This window comes from Etheostoma cragini, chromosome 12, assembly GCF_013103735.1.
Source record: "Etheostoma cragini isolate CJK2018 chromosome 12, CSU_Ecrag_1.0, whole genome shotgun sequence".
NCBI lineage: Eukaryota > Metazoa > Chordata > Actinopteri > Perciformes > Percidae > Etheostoma > Etheostoma cragini.
In genome coordinates, this window is record NC_048418.1 from 21,264,805 (window position 1) to 21,275,083 (window position 10,279).

The window sequence follows — 10,279 nt, forward strand, 5'->3', positions numbered from 1 at the left end:
AGAGAGAGAGAGAGAGAGAGAGAGGATAGCATACATAGATACATCTTTTTTTAATCTGAGAAAATCTGTAGAACGTAGTCTACAACAACAAATCACCATCAAGGCAGCCGTGTCTTTATCTGTGTGTAAAAGCTGAATTGTAACTTGGAGCAAAAGTGATAATTATGACCAGAAAAAAAAAAAAGAAAATGACTCACTCCTCTGGTTGTGTAGGCTCTGGGACCCAAACCCGACATAGCTCCCAGCACTGTGGATGATGATAAGGTCGACACCTCCAACAAAAAGAAGGCATCCCTCTACATGGTGAGTGATGTAAGTAACAGTCATTATTTTCACTGAATTTATACACTGCATGTATGCTGGATATGTGCCTTTGATTTCTGGGTGGGAAATAAGAGTTCCTAACTACAAAGGGATAGGAAAGGGATATTACACTCAATAGGATTTCAAATGTATAGCCTGATAACTGTCTATAACTGTCAGTACTGATTCAATAGCCTGGATCCAGTCCAAATGAATGTAAAGATTAACAGGACTTTCCAAAATTTGACTATAAATCTCAAGTTAGAGAGTGGTATAACATAAGATATGTAGCTCATATGATGAAAATAAGTTGACTGTACACTTTGGGAACACGTCTCAGTAGTGTCCTTGAGCAAGGCACAGAACCTCAAGCTGCTCCCTGGACGCTGCTACTGTGTGTGTCTGTCCTAATGCTCAGGACTGGGTTAAATGCAGTGATTGAATTTCACTACATTGTACTGTGCGATTGTATGTGACAAATAATAAAAGGGTTATAGAACATAGCTGGTAGCTCATGCTGTCCCTCTGCTTTGCAGATCTCTGATGCCTCTGGCTCGATAAAGGTGACACTCGTGGCTGCGTCCAGTCCCTTCAAACAGGCCATGTTGTCCCCAGAGGAGTGCTACATCGTGGACAACGGGGTGGACAACAACATCTTTGTCTGGAAAGGTGCAGACAGCTTTACAGAGTCGAGAACACGGCAGATAAAAGAGCATTAGCATTTAGCTTTCCTTGCTGTCTTTACCACTGTTTCTCCTGCAGAGATTCTAATCATGCTATTTTATAAAATAATATACACTAGGTAGTTAAGCATGAGGGAGATTCAAATTGCACCGTGTTCTTGAGAATTATGGCCTTCTCATCATGTCATGTCTTATCTGACTCCAACCAGGTCCCAAGGCCAACTCGGCAGAGCGTAAAGCAGCCATGGCAACAGGTCAGAGGTTCATCAAAGACAAGGGATACTCCCCCAAGACCCAGGTAACGCTGACATGTCAAATATGTATATTCCAGAAAAGCAGCATCTTGATTTCATATAATTAGTAGAGACTTTCCTCTGTTGTGAGATGATGTAAAGAAAATTCTCACATATAACGCCAAGTCAAAGATGCAGGTAATTAATAATGTCCTCTCTGACCTTTTATACCATACAGATCCAGGTACTTCCTGCAGGAGCTGAGCCGACTTTGTTCAAGCAGTTCTTCAGCGACTGGAGGGACAAGGACCAGACAACCGGCCCAAGTAAGGCTTTCACCATCGGTCGCATAGCCAAAGTGGAGCAGGTGCCCTTCGATGCCTCCACCCTGCACTCCAATAAGGCCATGGCAGCCCAGCACGGCATGGTGGATGATGGCAAGGGCAAAGTCCAGGTATAATAAGAATAATAACTTTATAAACCTTTAAAAACAATGGTTTACAAAGTGCTTTGACTTTCCCAGAGCTGGTTGATTCCCTCAGCCTGTCCCCGATAAGGAGGACTGAGCTGTGGTCCCCTCCCCCATCTATCCCCCCCTCTTCCCTTTCCTCCCCTTTTTTAATTATCTTTTTATTTACCCTTACTGATTTTTTTGCACCGGGACTGACTGGTCTGCGTTTGGACCTGTTCTGGGTTGGGATTTGAGCTGTGTGTGGGGGGGGGGGGGTGGAATTGTTTGTGACCTGTTCGCCTGTATCTGCGTGTGCAATGACAGGTTCCTAAGGTAAAAAAGACTAACTAAAATACTAAGTGCTTTGATAGAGCAAAGCACATAAAGAACAAACCAATACACATACACTGTATACAGATGGTGACATCATGATATTAGTGAAAATAGAAGATGGGTCTCGTGTAAAGTACAGAAAAAAATGACAAACAAAATAAACAGGCGATAGGGTAAAAAGAGTTGAAAATAAAAAAGACAATATAAGCAAGTTCATAAAAATGTTTGGGATTTAAAAAGATTCAGTGATTCAGCAAGCCCTATCTCCTCGGACAGGTCCTTCCAAAGCTGAGCTGCTCTAAAACAGATTAAGACCCAACTTTGGAACAGTTAGAAGGGCCCGGCCGAGGATCTAAGGCTGCGAACAGGCTCAGCATTGGGTCAGCATTTTTAGGATGTAGTCTGGGACTAGACCTGAACTGAAGAACTTCTAAAAAAGGTCAATAAAATCTTAAATCAATTATTAAACTGACAGGGGGCCCGTGAAGTGGAGCTAGGGAAGGAGTGATGTGATGTTGTCTGTTATAAGTGTGTTAAAAGTAATAAAAAAAAAAAAAAGAAGGAGCCAGATTAAACAGAGTGGGAAATGTGGGAAAAAAACAAGTTGTGGTCTGGCTTTCAGATCTGGCGTGTTGAGGGTGAAAAGGTGCCTGTGGATCCCTCCTCCTACGGCCACTTCTATGGCGGAGACTGTTACCTCATCCTCTACAGCTACAGACAGGGAGCCCGCGAGCAACACATCATTTACACCTGGTGGGTAGCAACATGCTAACACGTATGTACTGTGCAATTTGTGCAATGCAGTATGAATGACATGCTGTTGCCTACTTGAGCGTGTACCACAGTACCCCACCACACCCAGTCACACCCTGTCACACCCAGGAGGAATCTTCCAAAACCCTTCAGACTGTGTGTATGTGTGTGTGTGTGTGTTACTGTGTTAGGCAGGGGCTGAAGTGCACACAGGATGAACTGGCAGCGTCAGCATTCCTCACAGTGCAGCTGGATGACTCAATGGGAGGATCCCCTGTTCAGGTTAGTGCTTTGCGCTGACACGCGGCACACCTTTCCATCATGTGCAGGAGCAAGTTCAGATGCTGTGCGGTCCCATTGTTGTCGCAAATATTTGACAAAAGAAACACCAGACTTGACCGACAGACTGTGACTCAAGAGGATTAAAGGGATAGTTAAAAATAAAGCAGTTAGTGTGAGAAGTAATTGTGTTAGGAGTCATTATATTCCTAGAAGCTGACATGACTAGACAAAGCTACAGCTGTTTTCTGAATATGACAAGAGGATTGTGGAAAGAAGTTGAGTAAGACGTTACAGCTAAGTTGTCAAAACTGAGAACTAACCTGAAACTTTGACAAAAACATAAAGCATCTACCTTCTTGTACAAAGTTGTTTGTCTTGGGTGCTCTAAAGGATGGTTATAATAGAGACAGAAGAGCAGCATGTCTGGCTACCTCATAAGCTGCACTGTGGAAATCAAACATTTAGTGCTAAAGAGGGTTTAGCTCCTTAAAGCTATTAAACTAAATTATTACAGAGGATTGACTACAGCTGACTAAAACCAAAAAATGCTTTAATATCTTCACCCTTCTGCTACCAAAACCAACCATCCTAGGACAACCAGCAGAGGGCAGTGTCACTGTGAGGTTCTTATGTTGATATCACTCAACTCAACCTACTGCACTTCTTACACACCACATAATCATTTCTGGATTTACATCAACTTTATAGTCATGACCAGAGTTGGCCAACAAGTGCTGGCGCCACATCTACTGAAATGTTAAGCTTCAACTCATGCCTGTTTTTATTTAAGAAACAGTCATTTGATTGTTGCATCAACACAAAGAGAAAACTTCAACCTCGGTCTGTGATTGTCTAAAGGCAAACCCTCACTAATGACAGCATTGAGCTGTTTCAGGCATTATTTTATACATGCTTAGTTTAAAACACCCCACAGGTGTTTTTTTTTATGTTTTAGCCCATTTACGACAAATTAAATTTACTTTAGCCATCAGATTTTTTTTTTATTTAACAGGGACAGTGGACAAAATAAGAAAATAGATGTCATGTGCCAGGTTGTGGAAAATTGCTAGTTTCACCAGGTAGTCCCTGTGATCTATGGTTCTGTAAGAAAAGTTTTCAGAATCAGCTTTCTTTGCCAGGTATTGGATCGTATTGCTCACAATGCGCTTACTCATTCAAAAACAAATACACACACACACTTTAAACAGAAACAATATAGATAGGTTGAGACAATAGTACAATGAAGAGTGCAAAGTATGCAGAAGTAAATAGTATGGTATTATATAAGTATTATATTGCAATATGAACAGCTGTGAAACAGAATGATGAATAAATAAGTGGATCCAGTGAACAGACTGATTAGAGAGAGCGTTGCTGGGTTGTTGCACAGGAATTGAACCTGGCTCTGTGAGTAAGAAGTCAGCTGCTCAGAGTGATGGCTTGTGGGTAGAAACCGTTCCTGAGTCTGTTGGTTTTGGCGTACAGTGCTCTGTAGCGCCCACCAGAGGGGAGAAGCTGGAACAGGTTGTGGTGGCAGGGAATGAGGCAGGCAGGAGGTTAACATGCAGGATTTATTTGCAACAAAAAGAGTAACCAACAAATAATCCATATAGCAAAAACACAAGGTCCAAGAATTCCCCCCCAAAAATAAAAAAATCCAAAAAGGTCCAGGGGAAAAAAAAAGCAAGAAAAAAACAGAGAACAGACGCAGGGAAAAACTCACAGGGAAAACACCGACCACAGGAACGACAAAACTTTCACGGGAGCAAACACAGCAGCAAGCAGACAAAGTCCCAAACAGGCCGACCAGGCAGACACACAACACAATCTGGCAAGAGATGAAGGGAGCACAGACACTAAATACACTGGGGGGACAGGATAAGGAGAGGCAGGTGACAAGAGGGCTGGGAAACAGGTGGAAAACATCAGGTAATTACAGGAAAACACAGGAAGTAAACTAAAGACAAGACAGAGACCAGACTTCAAAATAAGACAGGAAACAGAACGTACAGACACCCAAGGGGAACACAAGACCAGGGAGGATACACAGGGAAATAACAGAAAACACGATAAAGAAACAGGATGAGATGGGTAGGCAGTGATGTGTCCTGCCCGTTTTCTAACCCTGGAAGTGTAGAAGTCATGAATGGAGGGCAGGTTGGCACCAACTATCTTTTCTGCTGTCCTAACTGTCCGTTGTAGTCTGCTCCTGTCCTTTTTGGTGGCAGATCCAAACTAGACAGTGATTCAAACGTGACTACATTGTGTTAGTTAACATCAATAAAAGTAGGAAGAAAACAATGCAACGTCTACAACATTTGTAAACATATCAGCATGGTCCTCCATCTTCATATAGACGGTTGATATTACCGGATATGCTGACATACAATATTTTATTTTGTCACTTACTGTATGTACTGTGCATAAGCTAGAATAGCCCCCAACTTTCATGGTGAAGTGTTTTAATGCCTTGATCCCTCCTGCAGGTGAGAGTGACTCAGGGCCAGGAGCCTTCACACCTGATGAGCCTGTTCCAGGGCAAACCCATGATCATCCACATGGGAGGCACGTCACGCAAAGGTGGACAGTCGCAGGCCGCCAGCAATCGCCTCTTCCACATCCGGCAGAGCTCTGTGCACGCTACCCGGGCTGTGGAGGTGAGCCGTCTGCCAGCAGTTGTGTTGTCACTAAGGCTTGGTACTGAGTGCTCTTTATGCACCAACAAAATGGCCTCTTAGGTACTGAGTATCAAAAAATGCCTTGTCATTCAATATCCAATTTTAACACCTAAGGATCAGCGTTAGTGAGCCAATAAGGATGCAGCATGCTTCTACCAAGATCTAATATGATCTTATATTTGTGAATGGCTGTCTAACATTGCATGGCCTAGAGGCAGTCAGGTAAAACACACAGCAATAAAAAACTTAGATTTAGAAGTGTTAGATAATTTATTTTGTTTTCAGAGTGAATTTCTTATTCTAAGTGTTCAACTTTGTACTATAATCTTAATTCAAGCAAGCTTGTCGAGTAAATTATCTTGCTGCATGGACAGATCATTTCACTTGTTTTTAGTACATTTTCCCTCACATTAAGTGTTTTATCTTTTTTGCAGTGCACATCCTTGAGTTCCTCTCTTACCTTTCTACATGTCCACCCCCCCAGGTCGAGGTCTCTGCTACCAAACTGAACACCAACGACGTGTTTGTGCTGAAGACCCCGAAGGCCTTGTTTGTGTGGCGGGGCGTGGGTGCCAGTGATGAGGAGATGGAGGCTGCCAAGCATGTGGTGGGCTTCCTGGGTGGCAATCCCAGCCAAGTGTCAGAGGGCAAAGAGCCAGGTGAGTGTCCTCTGAGGACCAATATGCTTAAAGATATAGCGCGCAACTATTTTATATGTATAACTTAACGTTACATTCAAGCTATTGCGAAATGAGTTGATACAAAGCTGATTAAGCCCATCAGCTCAACAAAACTCTCTGTATTTCTCAGTGTGGCTACATTTAAAAAAAAATGGTGTAGTTAGGCGACTTTCATACACAGAAGCTTAAATGATGTGTTTCACGTCACCACTGAGAACTTACCACGTTAGCGTTCAGCTTTGGACATAAACATTTCAATTGTGCAACAGAAAACTCAGATTGGACAGATAGTCTAGCTAGCTGTCTGGATTCACCAGAATTTCCGGGAACAATCCAGAAGTGGAAGGTCGTGGATGACTAGCCTAATGGCTGTGCAGTAGTTCAAAGCCAAAACTTATTTGTAATCAGTTGTACTTTCTCTAATTGTGACAGAACTTTGAGGATTAAAAGCAGCTCAACTCTGTTATGTTGTTTAAAAAATTGTCCTCATGAAGGTACCAGATTTGAAAAGCTAAAAATAAAAGGCCAACTGCAATGCAGTGTGCGATGTATGTAGCCATGCAGATGGACCACAGAGTCATAGGCCCAATGCCTGATCGAATTGATTAAGCGTGCCTGCTGGGTTTCTGGTCTGGTTTTGATTAAACTTGAAATCTTGATGCTTCTCGTCACTGACTGGCCCAAAGAACTGTGGCATCATTCTGGTGTAGCGGACTTAACTCACTTCCCGTTCAAACAAACAAAAGCACTAAATATGGGACAAACTACTTGGAGCCGATGGATGTTGTATTTTCTGCTCTCCCAGGTGACTTCTGGGCTGCTCTCGGCGGCAAGAAGGAATATCAGACTTCCAAGAGTCTGCAGAGCGTGCTCCATCCCCCACGTCTGTTTGGCTGCTCCAACAAAACTGGAAGACTTATTGTAAGTCACAGTGACATAAGAGTATGATTTGTTTTTACTGTTAAGGTGTATATGCTTCAGATGTAACAGCTATGTTAATATAATGTAATATCAACTAGTTAACACTCATAAATCCATACACAGTCAGTCCGAGTTCTCTTCTGTTTTGTCTAACAGGTTGAAGAAGTACCAGGGGACTTCACTCAGTCAGACCTGGCCACTGATGATGTCATGCTCCTGGATACCTGGGACCAGGTGAGAAGAGCTCTCTGCCGTCATCATTAGACCTTGCAGAAACATATTTTTATGTGTGAAATGTACTTATGGAATTCAGAGACTCCAGATACTAGATAGAGGGAGGCATACCCTTAAATCTCAGAATAGCCATTACATTACATTTAGCTGACACTTTTATCCAAAGTGACTACCAATAGGTGCATTCAACCATGAAGGCACAAACTCCCAACAGCACGAATCACATAGTACATTAGCTACAAATAAGCCAACTACAAAGTGCTTCGTGTAAGTGCAAAATGTAATTGCATTTCTTCGAAATAACCATCAACTTCTTAGCCAATTTGTGCAGTCGGGAGAGATGTGGCAGAAGATGTGTCGACTTTCAGCTTTCCTGATATTAATGGGAAGCACGTTCCACCATTTAGGAGCCCGAGACTATTTGAGTGACTGAGTGTGTTTCTCCTCCCTGCAGATCTTCCTTTGGGTTGGCAACGAAGCTAATGCAGAGGAAAAGACTGGGGCTCCCAAATTAGGTTTGTTGCATGAAAACCTACAAACAATTCATACTGTCTTTAGTCAGATACTTGCTGCAAGGAAGCACTATAAAATCATGGCTGTTGGGTTTTATGAAAGTATTTCAAGTTTTCAAATTTGTTGAGAAAATGCTCCTTGTAGGTTTTCTTAAATGATCATTTCAAACTGTGGAGCGGAGTGGCATAATTCAGGATGCTACCGTGGGCCTGTCAAACCTGTAAAATAGGCATCCTAATTCAAACATGGTACATGTTGACTTATCCCAAATTAAGTTTTCAGGGCAGTTTCGAACTGTTTTTGTCTTGCTGGGAGCATGTTTTCCAGGTGCCTCCTGTAAGTTTTGAGCAGGCCCTTTTGACGATGTTAGCCATGTAGACCCAAATAAATGTACACATAATTATACTGCACTGAGCAAAATGCAGGTGGAAAAAAATTATGTTAAGACCTACTGTTCATACATTTATGATTGCATGTATGATGGCATATTCAGCTACAACATTCTACAGCCAATTAATACTTTAATATTATTGGAAAAACCTGTTGAGTGAAAGGTGTTTTTCATTGTGACAAACTCACAGAAAATGGTCAACCCGCTCTGCAGTTCCCCCCCAGACCCAGATACTTATATTTCATTTATTTAGAGCTAAAATGAGAGTGACTATTGGACATGCATTCGCCCAGAAACACAACTCCAAATGAATGGTGATGTTACTCTGCATCCTCTGGGTATTTAAATGGCCATCTGGTTTCACGTGTTCACTATATAAGCTTACAAGTGTCAGTTTACTTGAAAACCAAGTGGGCAAAAAATGTATCTAAGCTTTATTTTCTACATTTTCTTTCTAAATGTCTGCAAAATGATGCTGTTACATTAAAAAAAAAAAAAAAATCTCACTTTCTGTCTCCTGTGTCTGTCTTTCTATCTGCCCCTTTCTCTATCTACTTGTTGTTGTGCAGCAAAAGAGTATGTGGACTCTGACCCGTCCGGCCGCAAAGGACTGCCCATCATCACCATCAAACAGGGAGCAGAACCTCCAACTTTCACTGGCTGGTTCCAGGCCTGGGATTCCAAGATGTGGGAGACGGATCCATTGGACAAAATGCGTTCTCGTTTCTGAACAGAAAACCAAAGGCTCTTTCTACCAATCTGACTCCTTACCTGTCCAGCAACTGCTATTGCCATTTTGTTTATCTTAATTTCAATCCCTAAGTGCCAAAACCAATGTTATCACTGTTATCAGGTTGAAGGGCTGCCTCTATGCTTGGTCACGATGCAAAGAATTCAGCATATCTGTAGCAACATTATCTTAATTTGATAGAAGTGGTTTATTGATCTGTTGTATCCAACAGCTTGTTGCCTTCATGTCTTTATCTAAGCGTCTCATACGTATAGGAAATAGGAATAGAAGTCATTTCAGACAGCTGGAGATATCCACTGTTTCTCTCTGTTCTCTTTCAGTTCAGAAGACACCATTAGGGTTTCCTCGCTGCCTGTCTTCAGTCTTTTTTACCCAGAATATCATGTCGGACAGAAACAGTTCACTCTATTGCTATTCGGTGTCCACATGTGTTGAGTTTTATCGTTGGTACTGGAATGTTGTACACTTCCTAGAAGTTGCATGCTGCATTTTATTACATGCATTGTTTTTTCTATCCTATTCTGTGCTTGTGAATTTTAAAAAGGGGTACAGCAGTATGGACGTGTGCTTGTTGTCTTTATTACTTGACCCTAAAATGCTCACATGGATGGCTTTTAAATAAAACTTCCAGTATTTTAAACTGTGTTTTCTCTTTGAACATTTTTAAAGATAATAAGTGAAAGAATGAGATTAATCATACATGTCCACATCCTGCAACACCAGCATCGTCATAAGTTTCTCTCTCCTCTCTCGGGAAAACGGAATGGGATCTCGTTGCAGCACGCAGCATCTGTCTAAGAAGAAAGAAGACATGAAATGCTCAGCCCACAGCTGTACTGTTATTCTGGATGCAGAAACATTAGCCAGCATTACAACCTCAAAATGTCTATGTCCTTCCATGATGCCGTGAATTGAGACACTGAGCAGTGGGATTTGCAATCTTAAAGGCCCCATGGCGTGGAAATTTCACTTTATGAGTTTTTTTAACATAGTATGAGTTCCCCCAGTCTGCCTATGGTCCCCCACTGGCTAGAAATGGTGATAGGTGTTAACCAAGCCCTGGATATCCTGCT

The 10,279-nt window shown here is 42.1% G+C and overlaps 1 protein-coding gene across 3 annotated transcripts in view; it reads left to right on the forward strand.

The window, feature by feature from the left end:
- scinlb (scinderin like b) overlaps nucleotides 1–9,842 on the forward strand; it is a 21,088-nt gene extending 11,246 nt beyond the window's left edge. For 2 of the 3 annotated variants that reach the window (XM_034887298.1, XM_034887299.1), the window contains exons 6-17: nucleotides 214–312; nucleotides 840–972; nucleotides 1,196–1,284; nucleotides 1,458–1,673; nucleotides 2,626–2,756; nucleotides 2,948–3,038; nucleotides 5,525–5,695; nucleotides 6,201–6,375; nucleotides 7,202–7,317; nucleotides 7,474–7,551; nucleotides 8,006–8,066; nucleotides 9,025–9,842. In XM_034887298.1, coding sequence (XP_034743189.1) covers nucleotides 214–312; nucleotides 840–972; nucleotides 1,196–1,284; nucleotides 1,458–1,673; nucleotides 2,626–2,756; nucleotides 2,948–3,038; nucleotides 5,525–5,695; nucleotides 6,201–6,375; nucleotides 7,202–7,317; nucleotides 7,474–7,551; nucleotides 8,006–8,066; nucleotides 9,025–9,185 — 1,521 coding nt within the window. In that variant the 3' untranslated portion in view covers nucleotides 9,186–9,842. The remainder of the gene's footprint in view (nucleotides 1–213; nucleotides 313–839; nucleotides 973–1,195; nucleotides 1,285–1,457; nucleotides 1,674–2,625; nucleotides 2,757–2,947; nucleotides 3,039–5,524; nucleotides 5,696–6,200; nucleotides 6,376–7,201; nucleotides 7,318–7,473; nucleotides 7,552–8,005; nucleotides 8,067–9,024) is intronic. The other variant, XM_034887300.1, reaches the window with a different exon arrangement.
- Nucleotides 9,843–10,279: the final 437 nt, after the last annotated feature.